This window comes from Ictidomys tridecemlineatus, unplaced genomic scaffold (assembly GCF_052094955.1).
Source record: "Ictidomys tridecemlineatus isolate mIctTri1 unplaced genomic scaffold, mIctTri1.hap1 Scaffold_145, whole genome shotgun sequence".
Taxonomy (NCBI): Eukaryota; Metazoa; Chordata; class Mammalia; order Rodentia; family Sciuridae; genus Ictidomys; species Ictidomys tridecemlineatus.
Window position 1 is genome coordinate 88,464 of NW_027521284.1, and position 25,699 is coordinate 114,162.

The window sequence follows — 25,699 nt, forward strand, 5'->3', positions numbered from 1 at the left end:
CTTTGCTGTAATACTGTTTTCTCTTCAAAATGTGATGGTACAGGAAAGGTGTTATATGAAGGGGTGGTATTGCAGGGGAGCATTTTAAATTGCAGAAGTAAAAAAGTTATAATATTTATAATTTTGATGAGTTTATTTTTATAGGGAAGATTTTTCTCTCCTGAAATTTTTTCTGGAATAGCAAAATGTTTCCATTATTAAAAATTGAAATTGTTAAAAAAAAAAAAGAGTTCAAAGCTAGCCTCAGCAACTAAGGGATGCACTTAGCAACTCAATGAGAGCATATATCTAAATAAAATGCAAAAAAAGGGCTGAGGTTGTGGCTCAATGGTTAAGCACCCCTGGGTTCAATCCCTGGTACCAAAAAAAAAAAAAAAAAAATTTAAATTATATTCTGGTCATTTATAGATGATACATCATAGGAAGTCTGGATTATATTGTCTTCCTATAAAGGATATTCTGTTTTATGTGTCATGCAGGCTAATTACTGGTGAATTGTTTTGATCATATTAGATTTGGTATTATTATTATTATTATTATTATTATTATTATTATTATTATTATTATTATTATTATTATTTGGTACCAGAGATTGAACTCAGTGTACTCAATTACTGAGCCACATCCCCAGACCTGTTTTGTATTTTATTGAGAGACAGGGTCTTGCTGAGCTGCTTTAGCACCTCGATTTACTAAGGCTGGCTTTGAGCTCGTGATCCTCTTGCTTCATCCACTTGAGTCACTGGGATTATAAGCATATTCCGTGCCTCACTAGGTTTGGTATTTTTCTTTATTTCCATATTTCATGGTGCATTATACTTGTACATAATGGTGGGATTTGTTGTTATGTTTTCATACATACGTACAATATAGTGATAAAACTTAGCCAATATCATTCTTGAGTATTTCTCTTTTACCTGCTTTCCTCTCTCCCCTGATCCCTTTCCTCTATTCTACTGATCTCCCTTTGATTGCCCTCAGATTCCTTTCACACACGCACACCTTTCTTTTCCTTTTTCCTTTCTGGCTGCCTCATACATTTTCAGCATGAATCAATTTTGGTTTCAAATTTAGGTCTACCATTTTCCCTTTACTCTTTTTTGTGTGGTTCTTTTTGCTAAGGCTTATTTATGAACTCTTAATTAAGTACCTGATATATTAGTGAAGCTGCTGCAACCTGACTCTGCTGAAAACCTAATTTCTTCCAACATTGCCATTTAGCATCATCTTCAGTCTCCTTTATAGCAGTCAAACTCTGCTAAGCCTTAAAGAGTCTCATCTGGTACATTCATATCAAAAATAAATTTCCTCCAGGCTTTTAGTATTCTCTCTCTCTAACACACACACATAATCACATTGCACCCACCATAAATAGCTCAGACATTCTTGTCCACAAAATTCCAACCACTATGATAATCTTGCACTTTGATAATTTTCTCCTTAACTCAGTATGACCACCATCTTACTTGAGCTTCATCTCTCTAAAATTAATACCTGAAAATGTTTAGTTTTTCTAGTTTTATACTCTTTTGTGTCAGGAAAACAAATCCCATACAGTAGAACTATAACAGTTTCAAGTAAAAGTACTAAATTAGTTATATTCTTGCCCATCAATAGTGGTAGAAGCACTTAGGTGAACTTACATAGAAACTGCAACATCTTACATACTCAACAACAATTTCATTGCCCATGGAACCCAAAATTAATTGAAAGAGTAAACCCCAAAATGGATATCTGAAAAATAAACTGGTCAAAATTAGTAAGGCAATCAGAGTTAAATAATCATATATTTTACCAATAGCACTAGCTTAAAAGTATGGGTCTACAATAAGTAGAAAAATACAAGTTAATGGCTAGAGTCATAAAAGTTTCTATTATGATAGGCAGTCTCTTATGATGCTTTAATATTATATGATAGTTGTGAAATGATTACAAACTAATAATGAACATAATCTATTTGCAGATTAAAATGTTCTTCCCTGTGTTATCTAAAAATTTTAGATACACCTCAAAATGCCCTGGAAAAGAAATTTCTTAAGTCTCATCAAAATGAACTGCCAGGTTTTTTCCTACATTTGACATGACACAGTGCCAAGATTTCTAGTCCTGAATACACACTTTCTATAGGGAAGAGACATATATCTTGGCAATTAATAGATCATTTAACTCATTTCATACAGCCAATTTTAGTCGTAAGAAAAGAAATGTTTATGTATTCATTCTGCTGACTTTAGTCTATAATCTAATCATGGATCAACAAACTTTTTCTGAAAAGAGACTGATAATAAATATATTAGACTTTGTAGGCAAGTCTTAATTGCCACTCAAATGCCAGTGTAGCACAAAAACAGCCTAGACTATGGGTAAATAATATAAGCTTCTGTGTTCTAATAAAACTTTGTTTACAAAAGCAAGTGTCATTGTTGGACATCGTGGTGTGCTCCAACAGTCACAACTACTCAGAAAGCTGAGGCAGGAAAATTACTTGAGCCTAGGAGTTCAGGCCAGCCTGGGAAATAAGAAAGAAAGAAAGAGAGAGGGGGGGGGTAGAGGGAGGGAGGGAGGGAAGGAGGGAAGGGAGAGAGAGAGAGAGGAATGAAAGAAAGAAAGAAAGAAAGAAAGAAAGAAAGAAAGAAAGAAAGAAAGAAAGAAAGAAAGAAAGAAAGAAAGAAAGAAAGAGAAAAAAGGAATAAAGGGAACAATTTAAAAAAACGGTGTCAGGCTTACAGCTATGATTTGCTCAACACTGTTCCAGAGTATTAATGTTATACTCACAATAGATGTTTGGCTAGGCTGTATACATACATACATACATACATACATACATACATACATATATACATGAAAGCAATTTTGTTCTTTTGTTTGCTTTCTTTTATTTTTTCCATTTTTTTGTTGATACATTATAGTCGTAAATCATGGCAGTATTTGTCGTTACATATTTCCACACGCACAATATAACACTACAGTTTGGCCAATATCATTCCCCAGTATTTTCCCTTCACTCCTCCCTCTCCTGGTCTCTTTCTTACACTCTACTGATCTCCATTTGATTTTCACTTTTTTTTCCTTTTTCCTCTCTTGCTTCCACATCCGAGAGAAAACATAGGCTCCCTTGATCTTATGAGTTTAGCTTATTTTGTGTAACAGAATGTTCTCAAGTTTCATCCATTTTCCAGCAAATGACATAATTCACCTTTATGGCTGAATAAAGCTCCATTGTGTGTATATGCCACATTTTCTTTATTTATTCATCCTTGATAAGCACCTAGTTTGGTTCCATAGTTTGGCAACTGTAAATTGTGCTGCTATAAACATGGGTATGCATGTACTACTCTAGTATTATGACTTTAATTCATTAGGATAAACATTGAGTAGTTGTATAGCTGGGTTATATGGTGGTCTCCTGCCTAGTCTTTTGAGGAACCTCCATACTGATTTCAATAGTGGTTATATTCATTTATAATCCTATCAACAGAGAAAAAAGTGTCCCTTCTTCTCCACATTCTCTCTAGCATTTATTATTGTGCATATTCTTTTTTTTAAGTAGTTGGACACAATACCTTTATTTTTATTTATTTATTTTTAATGTGGTGCTGAGGATCGAACCCAGGGCCTTGCACGTGCTAGACAAGCAATGTGCTGTTGAGCCACAACCCCAGCCCCATATCGTTCATATTCTTGATGGCTGCTATTCTGATTAAAGTGAGATGAAAGCTCACTGTAGTTTTGATTTGCATTTCCCTAATTGCTAATGATGTTGAACATTTTTATAGATTTGTTGTCCATTTTTATTTCTTCTTTTGAGAAGTATCTGTTTAATTCATTTGCCCAATTAAGCTAGGTTATTTGAGGTTTTGGTGTTAAGTTTTTAAAAGTTTCTTATATAGTTTTGATATTAATCCTGTGTCAAAGAGTAATTAGCAGGGTTGGGGATGTGGCTCAAGCGGTAGCACGCTCGCCTGGCATGCATGCAGTGCAGGTTCGATCCTCAGCATCACATACAAACAAAGATGTTGTGTCCGCCAAAAACTAAAAAATAAATATTAAAAAATTCTCTCTCACTCTCTTAAAAAAAAAAGAGTAGTTAGCAAATATATTTTCTCCAATTCCTTAGGTTCTTTCTTCATGTTACTAATTGTTTCCTTTGCTGTGCAGAAGCTTTTTAATTTGATGCCATTCTGTTTATTAACTTTTGTCATTATTTTCTGAGCTTTAGGAGTTCTAATAAGAAAGTCATTGCCTGTACCTATATGCTGGAGTCTCAAATGTATATTTTCTTCCAAGGATTTGCATAGTTTCTGGTCTAATTCCTGGGCTTTTGATCTCTTTCAAGTTTGTACAGGGTCTAATCTTATTTGTCTACATATGGATAACCAATTTTCCTGGCACCACTTGTTTAAAGCCTGTCTTTTCTCCCAATATGTTTTTGGCATCTTTGTCAAGAATCAGATGAGTGTTAACTGTGTTGGATCTTTTTCTGTGTCTTCTCTTCTTTCCCATTGGTCTATGTATCTGGTTTTATGACAGAGCCATGCAGTGGTTATTTCCATAGCTTTGTAGTACAATTTGAAGTCAGGTATTGTGATGATGCCTCCAGCTTGCTTTATTGACTTAGAATTGTTTTGGCTATTCTGAATATTTTATTCTTCCAAATGGATTTCAGGACTGTTTGTTCTAGTTCTGGAAAAATGACATTTATTATTATTATTATTTTAAATTTATATATGACAACAGAATGCTTTACAATTCATATTACATATATAGAGCACAATTTTTCATATCTCTCATTGTATACTAAGTATATTCACACCAATTCATGGGTATTTTGATAGGAGTTGCATCAAATCTGTATGTTGCTCCTAAAACCAATTTCAAACATATACAATCATATTAGTAGTGATTTTAGTGTCCAAAAAGAGATCTACTAAACAATAATTACTGGGCTGGTTTGGTGACTTGTAGTCCTAACTACTCAGAAGGCCAAGCCAGAAGGATTGCTTGAGTCCAGGTGTTGGAGATCAGGTTAGGCAACATAGCAAGACCCCCATCTTAAAAATAATAATAATTACTGATGTCAAAACACATCTCAATCATTATGCTAGTCACCAACTCTTCATTGTTTTCCTTGAAACTCTAATATACAATTAGTGAATGTCAATTTAGGACTAATTGTGCTGTTTTATAGAGGAGAAAGCTGATTATAATAGTAAGTGAAATCATCTGTCATGAACTGATTTGTGTTTATTTAATCACAATTATCATGCTGATGACTCTACATATTAAGTCTCCACCTATAGTCCCCTAGGTGCTAATTTTAAAAAACGTGAGTTTTCATTAAAAATAAGAAAAGAAACCCCTCCATATGCATTTCAATAATTCAAATTGTATCATAATTTGACTATTAACACAAGGGAAAATCAATGCAACTAATTCAGATTTAAATTCAAGATTACACAGTGCAAAAGAGGGAATAGTCTTGGAAAGGGAAGTAGAAAAATGTAAGATCCCTCTTAGAGGTCAGAAAAAATAAAATAAAATTTCCTTCAGAATAACAACTGGACATAAAGCTTTCAAGAAATGTTAGCTACTAGCTTTCTTCTCTGACAATCGGTTTTGTCAGTTGGTTCCCACTAAGTTGTGGACTTTTTCCGACCAGGACCAGATATCTTGTCTTTTGATTTTCATCCACTCCCACACCATGCTAGGGCTTTGGTAGCACAAAATGAGAATTAAAAATATGCTTTTGAATTAAATAATTTCTTCCCTTACGGATAAAGATAAGAATCTCAAGATCTTAGCCTGAAGACTAATGTCCATCTCTCTGCCCCCACCTGTTCCCGCCTTAAAAAAAAAGCAGGCCACTGTCTCCAGTTTACACCCTCACTCACAGTTCTATTCACCTTCCCCTTTCCTAATCAGAGGGATCTTGGGGTGGGGCTTCAAGGAACCTCAAAGAGATTGAAGGGGAGGGATCCTGGAACCATAGACTAGCTGTGACAAGTCATGGGTGGGATTTGGTAGTTCAGAAAAGGAGGTACCAGACCAGGAATGGGGGATGAGAGTGATGGTGAAGTGGAGTGGGCTAGTTTAGGATGGACCAGAAATGAGACATTAAGGAAAGCCAGAAAGGACCAGTTGGCGGGGGTGGGGGGGGGGGATGGGTGGGTGACTACTAGAATCATGTGGAGGGTCGCTTGTGAGGTCACAGGAGCAAAGGCAGGTGATTGGACGAGAAGGAGAGTTCTAGTTGCCAAGGCAGCGACTAGAGGAGAAGGTCTTCAGTCCATGAGAAGGTCTTGACTAGAGAAGGATGGAGCTCCAGCTCCAGTGTGTTCTCCAGTAGAGTCTGTGGATTGACCCCCAGATATCCCTGCTGAGGTGTCACCCGGGAAAGGCTTAAGCCTTCCCGGGCGCCACCCCTCTGTGCTTTGCTATCCACCCCACCCGCCCCCCTGAGCCCCGCCTCCGCCCCCTGACGCCCGCCACAGCCTACTCCACCCTGTCACCGACTCCCCAAGGTGACCACAACATGGCTGCAGCGCCAGTGCTGCTCTTCTTGCTGTTCGTGCTGTGGCTGACCTGGCGAGTGCCGGGCCAACTGGACCCGAGCACCGGCTGGCCCTTGTGGAAGCACAAACTCTGTGCAGACGACGAATGCAGCAGTGAGTCCACAGGTGGGCGGGCAGCCCAGGGTCTCCATGGTGGCTCTTTGGGGCTCTGATCCCCCGGTCCCCTGCCCCGTGGGCTGGGCTAGGGGGTCGTAGGATGACGGGTGGGGTGCAGGAGTGACAGAGCCTCAGGACCCTGCGTGTGTCCCCTCCGGCTCTGCCGGCGCCTCAGCCAGCCCGCTCAGGTTGCTGAGATGCTGAGCCAATGGTGCAGACTTCACCAGCAGTCAAATTCATAGACCAATAGTGAATGGAGGGCCTGGGGTTGTAGCTCAGTGGTAGAGCGCTTGTCTAACATGTGAGGCACTGGGTTTGATTCTCAGCACTGCATACAAATAAATAAAATAAAGGTCCATCAAAAACTAAACTAAAAAAAATTAGGCAAAAGCTTAAAAAAATAGTAGTGAATGGGAATCTCAGGGTTGAGAAAGACCTTAGAAGCAACTGGTCCAACTTCTTAATAACTGCATGTTGGACTCCTGCTGTTTAATCAAACGTACCCCAAGCTGTAACTCATACTGAAATTCTACCCCTACAAGCTCTCAGTTCTTACTGGAATTCTACCTCATTCACAGAGCCTCAATGCAGGTCTGTATCCAATTCCCTTTAGTCTCTCTTGATATTACTGTGTTCTTTTTAAATAGCTGTCATCTGTGCATTCAATAAATAATTGTTGAGTATCTCTGCCAGGTGCCAGATACTGTGTTAAGCCTTGGCTCATTCCACCTGCAAATCTGCAAACCAAGACTCCCTCTCTTTCAGCTTTCCTAAAATTTTAAACACAAGGTTTCACCAGCACTAAATCCATGTTTGTTGAATGTGACCCTGGTCTATATATCTCTGGTTTTAAATTTTCCCTTGAGTGAATATTGTTCTGGTAGCAGTTCTATGGCCATTGAAGTAGTGGAGAGTAGACTAGAGATTGTTCATTTTATAATTGAAGGGTCTAATAGCTCTAATTAGGATTATGAAGTTTTCTTCTCTGTGTTAATTGTCTTTAGGAGAGCCAAATATTCCAGGCACTGTGACTCATATATTTAGTGAAACACTCGATGAATATTGAAACTGAAGAGAGACAATTCTTATTCTATAGCATAAAATAAAATAGCCATTTCCCCTTTCAATTTTAGAGCTACTTATAACAGAAGGTACTCCTGTTGATGCTGCTGATACAGAAAACCAACTAGAGATAAAGGTGGAAGAGCCAGAAGATGCCACCACCATACTTTTCTTGTTACATTCATTCTTGCTTTATTTGTCTAAGATGGTAAGTTTGACATAGTTTCTTCAATTAGAATGTTGATTATTTATTAGTTTTTAAGTGGCTTCTGGTCATGAAGTGAAGAACTTAAAATGTCTTTATGAAAATTACTCCTGATCCTTTGAGTAGATAGCTCCTGAAACAAAAGCCATAGGGGTGTGGCTTTAATGGCTACTTGGTTTAGCACATGAGGAAAATTTGCTGTCTACCAAGGCTGGACATTTGCACACCTATAAAAACTTGGTTCTTCCCCTCAGAACCTTTCATTCTGGCAGGGAGATAACAGCATTCACTTGAAACACAGTAAGATAATGGCAGAAAGAGAGGTATTTATTCGATGGTAGAACATTATTGTCCATAAATGCATTTATTATGGTTGGAAGGGTGATCAATAAGGTCAGAAAGTGGTTGAGATGTGTTTGAAGCACAGGCAAAGGGCAAACAGGAGTCTGACATGTGGTTTGTTGTTGATTAGACAGGCTGGGGTGGTGGGGGAAGCTGGCAGTCAGAAGAAATGTGTTCAGAGAAATGGAAACATGAAGAAAGGATATTTGGGGAGGGCAGGAGAATGTGAATAGTTGGTGTTGTAAAGTGTGAAGTTGGAGGGGGATGGGCCTGTTGGAGAGGCCAGCAAATCTTAACTGAAGTCATGAGCCAAAGTAGCATTAGACCATTAATAGTGGGGATCCTTAGAAAGTTTTAAGAATGAAAAGGAATTAGGTTAGATCTGTTTCTTAGAAAGAGTCACTTAAGGCTGATCTTTCTAAAGAAAATCATGATTCAAACAAGACATTTAATCTGTCTAGAAGCTTATCTAAGCATTTTAGGGCTTACCTCCCCCCCATTGGTATTTGTTGATATTGGACTTTTAGAATTTAATTATAGGAATGAGAAAGCTTTTAGAGGTTGGAGGTCCTAGGGCCTTTGTGACAGTAATCCTCCTCAACTGAAGTTGTTTCCTGTAGATTGTGTTATTTCAAGGCTTGTGTAAGAAAGATGATGTTGTTGTTTTCCTTGTAAAATGTGTAGATTTTGAAGCCAGGTAGATGTGGTTTCAAATCCCAAGGTTATCATTTAGAAGTTTGGGCAAATAAGTAAACTTTTGAAAAAAGTTTTCCTCATCTGAAAAATGTAGATAATGCTTACTCCAATCATAAGAATTAAATGATTTGACAAGGTAAAATGTCTGGTGAGGTGTCTGGCATTTTGAAGGGTTTTACCCCTACGCACCCCCTAATTCTCATGTAGGCAGTCAGAAGGTGGTATAAATCAATGAATACCTGGGGAGGAAAGACCACCAGGGTGGAAAAGATGTGGTGGGGAGAAACAAATCATTTTTCAGTTGGCTCCATGTTTGTTCATGATGGTAGCAGCCACCTGGGTAAGGGGTATGTACAAGCCAGGCAGTTAGAATAATGATATTTCCAGTGATTAAAGCAGTCTTCCACAGTCATAATTTGATTATCAGAATGAATCAGCATCACTTGGAAAGTTAACAGCCTCACGATATGGAAAGGATTTCTTTATTCATATTTTTAGGTATGCACAGAGCCCTCCTCTAGGTCTAGGTCAGGGGACACGAATGTGGTGCAGGTGTGTCAGTGATTGTACGGTGATAGGTAAGACATAGACGTGAGTGGCAAAGAAGAGGCACAATGTTAAAAGACTGATTTGAAAGGAGATTTCAAAAAGGCATTTTGATGGCCCAGTATGTACAGGACATTGTGTGAGGACTAAAAGAGTCTAACAGGTGTAAGGCATGATTGTGATTTTTGAAAGCCTTAAGAAAAAGACTTAACAAATATATGCAAAAATTATGAACAAATCAATGTAAAATCTTAAACAAGTAGTATGATATCTGATAGGACTGGAGAGTAATAGGCTCTGATGTGTTTGGGAGATGTGCACCAATCAGGTTCATTGATCAATGGAATCTTAGTAGAATCTTAGTGTTAGAAGAAACCTTGGAAGGCTGTTAGTCTAGTTTCTCACTCATTGCTGTTATTTTCTTTACTGTGGCCCTGACGAGTAGTTATGAGGCCTGTACACTAGAATTTCCTAGCATGAGTCACTCTCTTACAAGGCTATATGTTCTTCTGTTGTCTAGTTCATCCTTGTATTGACTCCAAATTTTCCTCCACATGATTTTCTCTATAAAACTGAATTCTTTTCTACATAGAAATCCTTTAAATATTTGAAGTTATATCTTAATTTAAAAATTATTTTTAGTATTTTTATCATGGAAACTTTCAAATAAGAGCAGAGAGAATAGTAGGGGACTATAGGTAACCATAACATACTGTACATTTTAGAATACTAGAAGAAAAGGTTGTGAAAGTTTTACCATAGAGAAATGATGTTTGAGGAGGTAGATATATTTAACTGATTTAAACGTTACATAGTGTAATCATGCATCAAAATGTCATGTTACCTACTTCAATAATTATAATGTTTGTTTCTATGTACTAGTTAAAAAATAAATTTAATTAGAAAAGCTTTAAAGAAAAGCACAGAGAGTAGTATAATGAACCCACGGGCCATCACCCAACTTAACAGTAATTCCTTGATAGCTAATATCAGTGAGTTTTTTTTAATTTGTTCTAATTGGTTATACATGATAGCAGAATGCATTTCGATTCATTGTATATAAATGGAACAAAACTTTTCCTAGTTGTACACAACACATTTGTATTCCTACATGTACCTCGGGTAATAAGGTTCATCTCATTCCACCATCTTTCCTATCCCTATGCCCCGTCACCTGTCCTACCTCCCCTTTGCCCAGTCAAAGTTCCTCCATTCTTTCCATGCCTCTTACCACCCACCTTACCCCCATTATGGGTCAGCATCCACTTTCAGAGAGAACATACAGCTTTTGGTTTTTGGGATTGGCTTACTTCCCTTAACCTGATATTCCCATTCACCCGCAGTTGCCATAATTTTTTTCTCTTTTAAGGCTATAAGTAATATTCCATTTCATATATGTACCACAGTTTCTTTATCCATTCATCTGTTGAAGGGTTGGTTCCACAAAACTATGGAATGCTTCACAAATGTGGGTGTCATCCTTGCTCAGGGACCATGCTAATTTTTTCTGTATTGTTCCAATTTTAGTATATGTGCTGCCAAAGCAAGCACACTCTGAGTTTTAACAAATGTAGATACCCATGTAAAAACTACCATAATCAAGATATAGAACAGTTTTTTCACTAGAAAAGGAGTTTCCTTGGGATCCTTCCCAGTGAGTTCCTTCACCACCTGTTCCAGGCAACCACTGATAACTTTTTTTTTTAAACTATAGATTCATTTTTCCTACAGTACTATTTCATATATATGCCACTATAAATGGACTCATATCTAGGAGTGCAATTGCCTCCTACGTTTAATGTATGTTTTTATCTTATGTGATACTGTCAAGCCATGCTAAAAAATGACCACAATCATTTTATACTTCCACCAGCAATTTAGGAGACTTCCACTTGACTTCGTCTTCACTAGCACTTGGGCCATTCTAGTGGGTATGTCTTTGTGAGTTTATTTCCTGATAATTAATGATATTGAGTGAACTTTTTTTTTCCTATTGAGATAGGGTCTCACTAACTTGCTTAGGCCCTTGATAAGTTGCCAGCCTCAAACTTGGGATCCTCCTGCCTCAACCTTCTGAGTTGCTGGGATTACAGACATGTGCCATGATGCCTGGATCAAATACTTCTTCATGAGCTTGTTGACCATACTGTTTTTGTATGTCAACTCTCTCTGGCTAGCTGGAATCCAGACTTCTCCCAGCTCAGTGCCAACTGTGGGATTGGTTAGCTTATAGTTGTTCTTGGCCCTCGCAGGTACTGCTTAGAATGTAGCCCCAAACTGAAGACCACCTCCATGCAGATTTCCGAAACTCTCTTTCTTTGTGGCTCCCATCTTTCTGGTAGTTTTCTCTACATATTTTTGGCTGCTTAATCTCCTGGAACTCTGGTCTCTCTCTCCTCAGTGAGACTGTTATGCCCTATTTGGGTTCCCCTTCCCAAACTGAGGTCTAGAGGGTGCCTCCAGGTGAAATGCTCATCTATTTGTTCTCCTGCTCTTAGGGGTGACAGTTGCATGTCCCTTGTGGCTTTCTATCTGAAAAATAGCTCTTTAAAAATATATTTTGACTGGGCATGGTGGCACATGCCTTAATCCTAGTGGCTCGGGAGGCTGAGACAGGAGGATCATGAGTTCAAAGCCAAAAGTGAGGTGCTAAGTAACTCAGTGAGACCCTGTCTCTAAATAAAATACAAAATGGGGCTGAGACTGGGGATGTGGCTCAGTGATCAAGTGCTTCTGAGTTTAATCCCTGGTACCAAAATATATATATATATTCCAACTTTCTGGTTGCTTTCAGTGGGAGAACAAGTCTCATATAAGTTACTCTCTATTGATTTATCCTTTTCTTGTAACTTTTTGTGATAATTGAAAAAAATATGTTTGTGGGACTTCTAGGATATATTGTAGTTTTGGTGAATAAATGACATCCCCCTGGTACAACAATTTAACCTGTTTTCTCTATTGCCTTTTTTTTTGTTTGTTTGTTTGGTGGTGTTGGGGATTGAACCTCAGGCTCCATGCATTCTAGGCAAGTGCTGAGCTAACAACTTCAGCCTTTCTCTGTTGCTTTATATTTCTTGGAAATTGGTAGTCAGGTTTAGGTTCAATTCTGTTATGAAAACTTAATAAAATATTGCATTGACATCTGCATGTCCTCTCCTTTGATGTTGACTACTAGTCAACAGTGACCTTGGTGAGATTTGCTAATATATTGCAGGTTGCAAAATAGCAATGGTCTGAGTTGCTGGGATTTTTCTTTCTTCATTTAAAGGCTGGGATGCCTATACAAATAAAAATTTATGATTGATTATTTTTTCTTTCTTTTTTTTTTTGTACTGGGGATTAAACTCAGGGGCACTTGGCTAGTGAGCCATATCCCCAGCCTTATTTTGTATTTTATTTATATACAGGGTCTCACTGAGTTGCTTAGCAATTCGCTTTTGCTGAGGCTGACTTTGAACTTGCTATCTTCCCTCCTCAGCCTCCCGAACTACTGGGATTACAAGTGTGTGCCACGGCGCCTGGCTATGATTGATTATTCTTTACACAGATATTTGGTTTGTATAGTTAAGGCAGGAGATAAACATTTGATTCCTTTTCTTCATTACTTTTCAGAATAGTAAGGTAGTATTCTAGCATTATCAAATGATACCCAAAGGGGCTTTTGAAATCTTTTTAACTTTTATTTAAGAGTCAATATGATGTCATGCATTTAAAAATATTTGGTGTGTTTAATCCAGTTAGGAATAGTAATTGTTCTTACCTGATGCTCAATTTCTCCCCCTTTTGCCTTGTAGAAGCCTCTTTATCTTGGCTCCTGGGACCCTTTGCCACCACCTAGTGGTCATTGTTACCTATTTTCCTTGCTTTTGAACTATGAGATATTCCAAGTTCATCTTAAACATTCCCTGTCCAGACCTTGAAGGAACTATTTCTCTAAAAGAACTTTGGTTCCTTTCAATAGGAAATGATATTTAGAGGCTACATTCGAAGTACTAGGATTGCTTATTGCTCAAATTGACTGTCATTTGTAGGCCTTTTTAGTGAACAAAGCTCAGAAATATGTGGGGATTTTTCATCATGTCATTTAGATAATTCCCATGAAAATTCAGGAGAGATTTTACTTCACTTCATCTATCTTAGATTTGTGTTTTCTTTCTCTGATGTTGGAGTTCCAGTTTTCAATGATATCAGTATAATTGTTTACAGTCTTGTGCCACTTAATGACATTTTGGTCATTAGTGCATAATAATGGAGCTAAAAAATTCTTGTCACCTAGTATTTTTAATATCTTTTTTTGTGTTTTGATATGTTTAGATATATAAACATTTACAACGTTACAATTGTCTACAGAATTCAGTATAATAATATCTTATAGGTTTTTATCCCCAAAGCAATGATATACCATATATGAATACCTACGTGTGGAAATGGCTATATTTTCTAGGTTTGTATAAGTATGCTCAATGATGTTTACATGCTGAAATTGCCTAAGATGTGTTTCTCAGAATTTATTCCCATCATTAAGCAACACAAGACTATATTTATGTTATTTAAAATACTTTCAGGAATGTATTCCTGACATGAAATTCTCTTGTCTTTAAGCTATATCCCACTAAGGTATGTTTGAACTAATTCATTTCTGTGGTTTGTCACCAACTTGATGTCACAGGTTGTTTCATTTTTGCTTTCAATATTTAGGTATTACTTTTTAAAGATTTTTTTGTTTATTTTACAATTATTTAAATATTTAGAAGAGCCAAAGTTAATTTGTAAAAATAAGTTGTTTCTGTTTTCTAGTACTGGTGATTGAACCCAGGGCTCCTATCCACTGAGCCACATACCTAGCCTCTTTATTTTTTATTTAGAGATATAGTTCTCACTAAATTGCGTAGGGACTTGCTAAGTTGCTGAGGCTAGCTTTGAACTTGTGATTCTCCTGCCTGATTTTGAAAGAATTCTAGCTTTTGTCCCAGTTCTGTCTACCCTGATGTTACTCTCTTTTATAGTTAACTTTTAAAATTTATTTCATTATGTATTCTGCTATTAAAAAAATAAGCCAATGAGAAAAGGGATATGTAGCTCAGTGGTAGAGCACTTGCCTACCATACATGAGGCCATGTGTTCAATCCCCAGCACCATAAAAAGAAAAAGAAAAGCAAATGATTTTTACATCTAGCTATGATAGCTTTATATAGGTACTGGCTTCACCTTCCCAACTGAAACAACTAAAATAAATATGAAAAAAAAAAACCCACAAACAGATAAAATTTGAAGATCCAGCAACATTGAAGATCAAGCAACAAAGAATGATTCTGGAAACATAAGGAACAAATGCTGTGAGCTCTTTAGTTGTCCCAGCTTTTACTATGTTAAGAGATTCCCAAGCCATGACAAAGAAGGGGAAGTCAGGCAGAACCAGAGGATACCATGAATTGAGAGATGGTGCTGAGATTCCAGGAAAACCGAAGTGACTAGAATTCACAGGGTGGAGTACCAAAAGAAGGTTGCTACATTGAGAGACAATTCTGGAAATCTGTGAAAGGCTCTCTGAGTGTTCAGCAGGGTATTGATCTGCACATAAGTGTGATGAAAATGCTTAGCAAGTCAGAGAAACAATCTTAAGTGATTAGAAGGAACAGGTCCTAACATAGGGACCAGAATAGCACCTGGAAAAAACTATCTAAGGAAGTTGGGTAGAATAATCAGAAGGGCGATACCTCGGACTGACTATTACAATTTATGTCATACCTAGCAAATATTCAGACCCAAGAGAATCAAATTGTTTCCAGTAATTTAATTGTATACAAAATATTAAGAATAGTAATTCGTAATGTATGGCATCGAATCAAAGCTTACCAGGCATGCAAAGAAGCAAGAAAAATACAATCCACAATGATGAGGAGAAGAATCATCCAATCAAAGCCAACCGAGAACTGCCGGAGATGTTAGAATGAGGTAATGGCATTTTTAAAAAAGTTATTACTACTATATTTCGTGTGTTAAAAAGGTAAAAAGAGATATAGAAGATATATTTTAAGAAAATCAGACTTCTAGAGTTGAAAATATATGATAAACACAGTGGATGGGATTAATGTCAGAATAAGCATTGTGATGAAATTGTTAGTGAACTTGAGGACATAACAGGAGAAGTACCCCAAATGAAACACAGGGAAAATTTCTTCTGTTAAAGAAAAGTGAACCAGAGCATCAGTGAGCTGTGGGACAGTTTCAAGTTGAGCGTTGAGAGGTATTCAGAAAAATATTTTAAGAAATGATGGCCAAAAATTTTCAAAAATTTGTGAAAACTGTACATCTGCAGATCCAAGATATTAAAAGGAACTAGAGTACAAAAAGCATGAATAAAGCTATATCAAGGTATATTATATCATAAATAAATTGCTCAAAACCAGTGATAAAGAGCAATCTTAGCAGTTAGAGAAAACATTTATGTAGAGAAGAACTAAGGATGACATCAGATTTCTTGTCAGAAATTAGGCATAAGAGAATATAGTGGAGTGATACCTTTAATATATTTGAAGAGTAATAATGTTGGCCGATAATATCATGCCCAGTGAAATATCTTTCTAAAATGAAGACTTGTACTGACATACAAGCTGAAAGAATTCACCCTACACTTGCACCAAGACAGCAGATGGAAATAATGGAATAAAGGAGTAAAGAACACTGAAAATGGTGACTGTGTGCATAAATATTTAAAATAATTTTTCTTATTTGAACATTTTAAAAAGTCATTGACTGTTTAAAGACAAATATCAGTGTAGTATGGGATTTAGAAAACATGTAAAGTAAAATACATGACAACATTATAAATCTCAGAAGGGTAGTAATTATTGTAATGTTCTTATTGAATATGTGAAGTAATACAGTATCATCTGAAGGTAGATTGTGACAAATTAAAGATGTACATTCTAAACCCTGAAGCACTAAGATTAGAAAACAGAGTTATAGCTTAATAAGCCAATAGAGGAATCACTAAAAATACCGATAGTGGTATTTCTGCAAAAGAAGACAGAAAAGAAAAAGAACAAAGAACAGAAAGAACAAATAGAAGATTATATTAAGCTTACACCTATGCACAGCAGTAATCCTATTAAGTGGAAAGTATCTAAATACATCAGTTAAAAACAGAGATTGTCATATTGCCTAAAGAAGCAAGACCCAAATAGATGTCTAAGGGAGTAACACTGTAAATAGACACAAAGAAGTCAAAATTAGAATGATTAAAAAAGGTATCTCATGTTAAACACTAGTGAAAGGAAATCTGGAGTAGCTACATTAAACCAAAAGAGGTTGTGGGGCAAAATATATCATCGGGACTCAAGAAAGTTATTTCCTAATGATAAAGGAATCAGTCAAGATTATATAATAAACTTAAATGCTTGTACTTTTAATATTAGACCTTCAAAATACATGAAGTATAAAAATTGATAGAATTATGAGGAAAATGATGAATCCTATAGATTACATTTAGAGATTTCAATATCCTCTCCTCAGCAATTGGCAGAAAATGAAAAATAAAAGTAAGATTGTAGAAAGTGTGAATGACATAATCAATCCATCCACTTGAAATTAATTGACGTTTATAGAAAACTCCCAAGGAGCTTAGTGCACATGGAACATTTACCAAGATAAACTGTATTCTGGATCTTAAAAAAAATTATCAGTAAATATAAAAGTATTCAAAGTCAGGCAAAGCTTGTTCTCTGAACACAATAAAATGAGAAATCAATAATGGAAAAATCTGGAAATTTCTCAAATATTTGAAAACTTTAGTGCCAGACTGCTAAAGATATATATATATATATATATATATATATATATATATATATATATATATATATATATATATATATATATAAATGAACAACACAGTACATTTATTTTTATGTGGTGCTGGGGATCGAACCCAGTGCCTCACACATGTGAGACAAGCACTTTACCACTGAGCTACAACCTTAGCCCCCACTGCTAAATAATTTTTGAGTCAAATAAATCAGAGAAGAAATTCATATTTTGAGTTCAATAAAACTGAAAACAACATATCCATTTGTGCAATGTCACTAAAGCGTTATTGGAAAATTTATAGCACTACCAGGCCCAAGATAGCTTTATTAAAAAAGAAGTCTCCAGTCATTGACTTTAGTTCCTACTATGAGAAACTAGAAAAGGAAAAATAAGTTAATCTCCAAGTAAGCAAGAAAAAAGATATAATAAAGACTATAAGTCAGTAAAATTTTAAAAAAGGAAAATAAGAGAAAATCAATGAAACCCAAAGCTAGTTCTTTAAGATGAATAAAATTGATCAACATCTAGTGAGGGAAATAAAAGAGGAGACACAGATTACCAATATCCGCAATCAGAGAAGGGATATAACTACAGATTTCACAGATACTAGACTGATAATGGGGATATTATGAACAGTTTATGTTAATTAACTTGACAATTTAGATGAAATGAAGAAATTCTATTTAAGCCACAAATTGCAAAAGTTCACTCAAGAGAAACAGACAACTTCATAAACCTTGTTGACTATTAAAGAAATTGAAGGTATAGGTAAAAACCTTTCTACAAAGAAAAAAATATAAGACCCAGATAGCTTTATTGGTGATCCAATTCCTGTAAGGAAGAAATAATACTAATTCCTAATAGTATTAGTAATACTAAACCCTTGTAGAATATTAAAGCAAGGAAATATTTCTCCTATGAAGCCAGTGTTATCACTACACCAAACCAAGACAAAGATATAACAAGAAAATCACATACCTCTCAAGAGATCTCCAATGAATCTGTACAGAAATTCTAAACAAAAATTTAAGTCAAATACAACAATATGTAAAAGGAAAATACATCATAGACAAAAACTAGACTGATGATGGGGATTTATGTCAAGAATCCAAAATTTATTTAACATTTGAAAATCAATGAAATTTACCACATTGATGTACCTAAAAGCACAATCTTTGTGTTTAGCTCAAGAGAAACAAAACAAGCATTTAAAAAATATAGCAGAGGGGGGAAATGTTGGGGAGTAATATTGGCCAAATTATATTGTTATTTTGTGTGCATGTACAAGTAGGTGACAATAAATCCCATCAACATGTAAAAAAAATCAGCACTGATTATTATTTTAAAAAATTTTTTAGATGTTGATTGACTTTTATTTTATTCACTTATTTATATGCGGTGCTGAGAATCGAACCCATTGCCTCACACATGCTAGGCAAGTGCTCTACCACTGAGTATCAACCCCAGCCCCTCAGCATTGATTATTGATGTAGAAAAACAAACAACAAACTAGGAATAGAAGGGAGCTTAAAATATCCTCTGAAAAAATGCAGCTAACCTCATACTTAATGGTTGATAATTGAATACTTTTCCCCAAGATCAGAAACCAAACAGAGATGTCCACTCTCATTACATCTATTTAGCATTGTACTGGGGTGCAGTAAGGAAATAGCTAGTATACTAAGGCAAGAAAAAGAAATAAAATGCACTCAGATTGGAAAGGAAGAAATAAAATTCTCTTTATTTTCAGATAACATGAATATATATAGATACAATCTGGTATGATCTAGAAAAAAGCTATTGTAAGGTTGACAGATAAAATTTACATCTAAAAGCAATTATATTTTCTATATATTAACAATGAATAATTAGAAATTGAAATTTTAAAGATTTCCATGTACAATAGAATAAAAATATGAAGTATTTAAACATAAACGTGGCAAAAACTAAAATGTATATATTAAAAACTATAAAATATTGCTGATAGAAATTAAAGAGAACCTAAATGGAGAGATATACCTAATTTATGAGTCAGAAGACTAAGGTGTCCATTCATCCCAGTTTAATCACCAGAGTCAACATTATTCCAATCAAAATTCCTGCAGAGTTTTGTAGAAAATGACAAGCTGATTGCAACAGACCTAGAATACGTGGCTTCAAGACTTAATCTAGGGCTGGGGATGTAGCTCAGTTGTAGAGCACTTGCCTAGCATATGCAAGGTCCTGTGTTCAATCCCTAGTACCATACGAAGAGGAAAAAAAGAAAAAAATATTCTAAAGCTACAGTAATCAGGATTGCAGACAAAACATTGGAACAGAGCCAATAATTCAGAGATAGATACACAATATATATGGCAATAGTCATTGACAAAGGTGGAAAGACAAGTAGAGAATGGAAAGTTTTTTCAGCAAATGGTACTGAAATTACTGCATATTTATATGCAAAATATTGATCCATGCCTTGCATTAGAAACCTGAATTAACTCACAGACTTAAATATTAAACTCAAAACTATAAAACCTCTAGGAAAAAAATAAGAGAAAAATTTTTGTTGAACTTAGGTTTGGCAAAGATTTCTTAAATTTGACAACAAAAGCATTAAAAAGGATTTGACAATGTGGGATTCATCAAACTAAAACCTCTGTAATTCAAAATACACTTTGAAGTGAATGAAATAGACAAAACACAAGCTGGGAGGAAATTACTGTCAAGCATTTATCAAGACTTGCATCAAGAATATATGAAGAACTCTTAGAACTCATTAGAAAAAATATAGTCCTGTAAAATAACACTTCATCAAAGAAGATAAACAGATAGTAAATAAAGACATTAAAAATGCTTGACATAATTATCAGGGAAATGCAATTTTGAAGCATAAGAGTTACCACTACACACTTATTAAATATCTAATATTAAAGACAATTGTGCTGAGTGGTTGGAGATGGGGGAACTGGATGGGTACACAGCTGGTGGGGATATAAAGTGGTAGAATCACCTTCTTAAAAAGGTAAACATATACCAGTCATATCCAACCATTCTTTTCCAAAGAAAAGATAAGTTATATAGCAATAGGAGGAATTTTATATTTGTAAAAGCCCCAAACTGGAAAAAAATCCAAATGTCTATCAATAGATGATAGACAAATTGTGGTATGTACATATAATGAAATGCTACTCAGCAATAAAAATAGATGATAGATAAACTGATGTAGATGAATCTCAAATTATGCTGAATAAGAGAAGCCATAGAAAATACATTATCCCATACACATAAAACTTGAGGAATACAAAGCAATCTATTAAGATAGACATTTTGCTGGAGGAATGGGAAAGTGGGGGGCAAGAAGGAAGGGTGACAAAGGGCAGAATTACCTAGAGAATGAGAATATTTTTGGAAGTAAAGGATGTGTATATTATCTTGATTATAATGGTGATTTCATAATTTCATGTTAAAATTTATCAAATTGCACACTTTAAATACATGTAATTTATTGCATGTCAATTTTACCTCAAAGCTATAAGAAATAATATACTCATCTTTTTTCACTTTCTAAGATACAAATAGTATTCTACAAATATTTTTCTCTACTTCATTTTAAAAATATATATTCTGGAAACTAGCTCTTAGCAGTATTTAAAATTATTTTCTTTCTTCTTTGGTTTATTCAACAACTTTCATTGATGACGGTTGTTTCAGCCTTTTGTGACCATCTTGTATTATTATAATTAATGCTTGAATAACATAGTTTTGTAAATACAAGTTTTAAACATTTGTTGTTGTATTCCCAGTATCTTTAGAAGTTAGGGCTGGGGGACTATAGCTCAGCAGTAGAGCACTTGCCCTAGATACCCTTCCCCAGCACTGAAAAAGTTTTAAAAAAAAAAGTGCGATTGTTGAGTTAATAGGTAAATATATAAGCAGTTTTGGGAGATGTTGCCAAATCTCATTCATAAGGGTTGTATCATTTTGTATACTTATCTGAGAATTTGTATTCCCCCACATTCTCTCACCTACTGAGTATGTTGTCAAACGTTTGGATCTTGCCAATGCAAGTGAGAAATGGTATCTTGGTGTGGTTTAATTTGTATTTTGTTCATTATGAGCTAAGCAGAGCATGTTTCCATATGTTATAGCTATTTGCATTTCTTTTCCTGAGATCTGTTTATTTCTTCAGCCCATTTTTGTATAGGTTTGCTGGCCATTTTATTTATAATGTTCTTTATATTTCAGGAACATGATTCTTTGGACAACAATAGGTTGCAAATATTTTTTCTCAGGTTGTCATTGTCAAACTGTGTGTGTGTATGTGTGTGTGTGTGTGTGTGTGTGTGTGTAGCAGGTTTAGATACAGCCAGGAAAGATTTTTTCAATGAGGCAGGTTTTGCCCACTCATAATACATAAAAAATTTCACCCAATATTTTCTAGTACTTGTTTATTTTCTATTTTTACGTTCATGTTTCTTATCCACTTGTAGTTTATCTTTTGAATAAGTAGAGAAAAATCCAATTTTATAATTTTCCATGTGGTAATGCTACTTATTAGAAAGTCTATTTTCCCCAAACTAACTTTTATTGTACCCCAAGTGTCCAGTTGGTTCTGTTTCTGGATTCTCTATTCTGTCCCACAATCTCTATGTATTCTTGGGCTTGGACGAGGGTACATGAATTAATTATATAGTCTGCCCTCCCTGTACCCTTCATTGCTCTTCTTTTTCAGTGCTTTCCTGCTTATTCTTGTTCTTTTGAATTGACTATAATCAACTTGACGACAGATTTTTAAAGATCCACATATGTTCATTCCCTCCCCAAGTTAAACGTCCCCAGTTTCTTCAATTTTTAGCACGTGCTTTTCGGGGGCTATTCATGATTCTGTTCTTTTCCACAAGTCATGCAACCTTAAAATGTGGCATCCAGAAATGAAGCCACCGGAGTGGGGTGATAATGACATGATTCCTTAGGGTAAGGCTTTTTAAAAAGAGTGTCATCCACAATTGGAGAAAGTAACAGGACTGGATTGAGCAGGGAAGGAAAGCCCAGTCCAAGCAGTAGTCCTTTAGAAGGGAGCAGGAGAAGCTTCTCCTCTTCTGTCTGCACTTTTGGGGCAGGTACCTGGTGTCTCAACACGTTGACAAAAGGGTTTTGCTCTGGGAGGAGCTGGGAGGCCTGACTTTCTCCTTTTTCCTAGTCTCTGCCTATAATCCCCTTTTGCTAGTTCCCTGGCTTCCTCCAGGGCCTTCTAAATCGCTGGTCCTCTCCCAGTTCCGGGGACAGGTGAGCCTCTTTCCTTCTGGAGTCCTTTCATTTGGACTCTTCTGCTGGGCTCTCCTCGAGCTGTCCCCCGCTGGGCTCCCCAGTTGGTTCTTTCCGCTCCCTGCCTGCCCCTCTGCATCCTCTGTCCTCTCACTGCTGTCGGCCCAAGGGCTTCCTCTGATGACGCGTTTTACTTGCGTTGGGCGGAAAGCGCCTGCGGTGGAGGAAGGCAAAGTTCACTCCCAGTACCCGCCCCCTGCGCTGGGTCCTACCGAAGTAGGAAACGGTGAAAGAGGGTCCTGTGCTGTTCTGCATGGAAGCGTTGCTTCCGCTCAGCTGTCCCTACACCATGGACTCAGTACCTGCCACTGTGCCTTCTGTCACTGCTTTCCCAGGGGACCCGGAGCTCCTGGGACCCCTGTCGGTGCTCTACGCAGCCCTCATTGCCAAGCTACTGGAGGTGACGGTCCCATTCCCAGGGAGGGACCCCAGCTCTGGCAGGCGGGTGGCTGAGTTCTGGCAGAGTGGGTGCACTGACTGTCGTGGCGACGGAGAAATGGAGTGTGTCGGGCCCAAGGCAGGCAGGACTTGACTGTATTATTAAGCGAGGCCGGTGAGAGTGTACTTGAGCTTTCCCCACTTGCACTTTTTTTTTTTTTTTGACGGAATAGAGGTGACAACCTCATGGTATGTTCCGAAATGCAGCCAACAATCCAAACAGCTAAGGTTACTACAGGTGTTTTCCCTACGGAGACTGCTGGGGAATTGGGCCCAAATGACAGTTATCTCCTATTACGTGTAGAGGGCAGTGAAAACAGGGAAGAGTAGGCAGGTGTTTACTGCACTGCCTTTGAGCAACCATTTAAAATTAGGCTTTGAATTTTATAGAAGGATGTTAAATTCAGAGAAGTTTAAGCCAGTTTTCAAGAGTTGTCTGAAATTACATGTCACTTATCTGTTTATATAAGAGTGGAATGGAAGTAAGATTTAAAATCTTATATCATCATTGTTTTCATTTGTTGCCATAAAATTAATTAGTTCTTTTATATATTTAAGTTTTTGTCTTAAATGAATTTTTTAAATTATAAAAACCAGGTTATCTAAGAGAAAAGAATGATCCAGAGGGATTCTAGCCAGGTGTTAGACAATGTGATGATATAGGGCCTGTTACAAACTGGAAATGTATGCTCAATTTAAAGTATTTAGATTCGGGCTGGGGTTGTGGTTCAGTGGTAGAGCGCTTGCCTAGCATACATGAGGCACTGGGTTGGATCCTCTGCACCATATAAAAACAAAACAATGTGTCCACCCTAAAACTAAAGATACATAAATAAATATTTTTTAAAAAAGTATTTAGATTCATTATACTTGAAAACACTGCAAGCCAACAAAAAATGTGAGACTGCCAGTATCCTCTCTCTTGAAGAAGCTATTGGAAAATATTGAGAAGGTGGATTTCTGATGAGGAGGTTGGTTTGGAATTGCCATGATTTTTTGTGACTGTTTTGTTATAAATTTAAGGTTTCCCATTTCTTCTAATTTGTCTGTTTCAGCTGTTTACTACATTGCCTGATGATACTCAACCTGGGCCTGATTTTTATGGACTACCATGGAAGCCTGTAGTTTTCACTGTTTTCTTTGGGATTGTATCCTTTGTCATTTTTTTTTGGAGAACTGTTCTTGTTGTGAGTAAATTAACTTACTTATACCTCAGCACATAAGCACAAGGATTATTTTATATAGTCACTGCCCCCCCTTTTTTTTTCTTTTTCAGTTGCTAAAACACAAATTAGTGGTTTAAGTCAAACTAACCTTATAAAATAATTTAGTGTGGGTGCAGTTGGTAGAACTGGTAATTCTTACAGCCATCCTGACCAGTAGTTTCATATGTATCAGAAGTCTTAAAAGTGGGATAAAAGATGGGATAGGTTAGATAAATATCCTTTTATGTAGCATATATGCCTAGTAATCTATCTTAAAGAAATAACTATGCTTTGAAGATTTTGGTAATGTTTTTCAATGGAACAGTGTATTAGATTGAAGACTTAGCACAACATAATTCATTTAGGGGTTATTGTATGTTCAATTAATGGAATAGTAGGCAGATGTATTTATTTCAAAGCTTTGAGGTACAGAAAATGCTCACAATTAAATGTGAAGTGGGGAAAAAAAGCAGAAACTAAGATTTAAATGTTGATGAACTGTATGTTAATATAAACACATATAAACAGGGGGAAATGCTGCAAAGAAATACAGTAAAATGAGAAAAAGGAGATGAGATAATTTTTCCAGTCTTTTATATAAATTTTTCCCAGATTTTATGATTTGATCATATGTTCAGAAAATACCTTTTTATTTGGAAGTATAGATTATGTGTTGTCCAAAAATCCATTAAATGTTTTGTTCATTAAGTCTTTTTTTTTCCTGAGCAGAATTAGTCTATCTCTGTGTATATGTGTACATATATGTATAAGTGTGTGTGTGTGTGTGTATATATATATATATATATATATATATGCACTTATACATACTTATGTTTGTACTGTAGGTCATTCTGTTTCATAGTTATTTAACATAATTGGAAGAAAATTATTTTAGGTAAATGGACTTTGCATATGAAAAGCCTAACAGTTAAAGAGGCCAAAAGCATTGGATACAAATCTTTTCAAATCTGATTGTTCTTTTTCTGATTTCTTAATTATATCAGACATATCATTGTTAAGATAAGTTTCCTCTCCTTGTACAATTGAGTGTAAAATCTCTTAGAAAGTATTCCCTTCTTAAATAGAAGAATCGTTTGCCTGGATTCCTGTGAGGAATTTTCTAATCTCATTGAACTTTTTCTCAGCTAAAAGGAAAAAGGAAATAGAAGGATAAAGAGAAGGGAAAAACATGAAAACATTTTATATTTCTCTCTCTTGTTTCTTTCATTTCAAGAACCCTGGTACCTGTTTCTCTTTTCACTAGGTTATGTGGGATCTGGTTCCTAGCTTGTTGCTCCTCAGTTTCAGCATTTGACTTTGGAACTTTAGTCCTTACCTTAGATGACTGCTTTTATGCTACTTCCCATTTTCCTCTGTTGTCATTTTGAGTAAAAGGTTAGCAAGGCTATGACATTAAAGAA

At 36.0% G+C, this 25,699-nt stretch overlaps 1 protein-coding gene, 1 long non-coding RNA gene and 1 other non-coding gene across 5 annotated transcripts in view; 1 reads left to right on the forward strand and 2 right to left on the reverse strand.

Moving 5' to 3' along the window:
* LOC144372678 (transport and Golgi organization protein 1 homolog) overlaps window positions 1–25,699 on the forward strand; it is a 58,330-nt gene that overhangs the window by 14,923 nt on the left and 17,708 nt on the right. For 2 of the 3 annotated variants that reach the window (XM_078035976.1, XM_078035979.1), the window contains exons 4-5: window positions 7,802–7,938; window positions 24,129–24,260. In XM_078035976.1, coding sequence (XP_077892102.1) covers window positions 7,802–7,938; window positions 24,129–24,260 — 269 coding nt within the window. Of the gene's footprint in view, window positions 1–7,801; window positions 7,939–22,750; window positions 23,036–24,128; window positions 24,261–25,699 lie in introns of those variants that run through there. The other variant, XM_078035977.1, reaches the window with a different exon arrangement.
* The window catches only part of LOC144372680 (uncharacterized), a 45,028-nt gene continuing 23,044 nt past the window's right edge, over window positions 3,716–25,699 (reverse strand). Inside the window, exon 3 of the long non-coding RNA XR_013432607.1 lies at window positions 3,716–4,683. This is a non-coding gene — a long non-coding RNA (uncharacterized LOC144372680). The remainder of the gene's footprint in view (window positions 4,684–25,699) is intronic.
* On the reverse strand, window positions 10,964–11,070 carry LOC144372688 (U6 spliceosomal RNA). Its single transcript, XR_013432616.1, has one exon. It is a non-coding gene; the product is annotated as a U6 spliceosomal RNA (small nuclear RNA).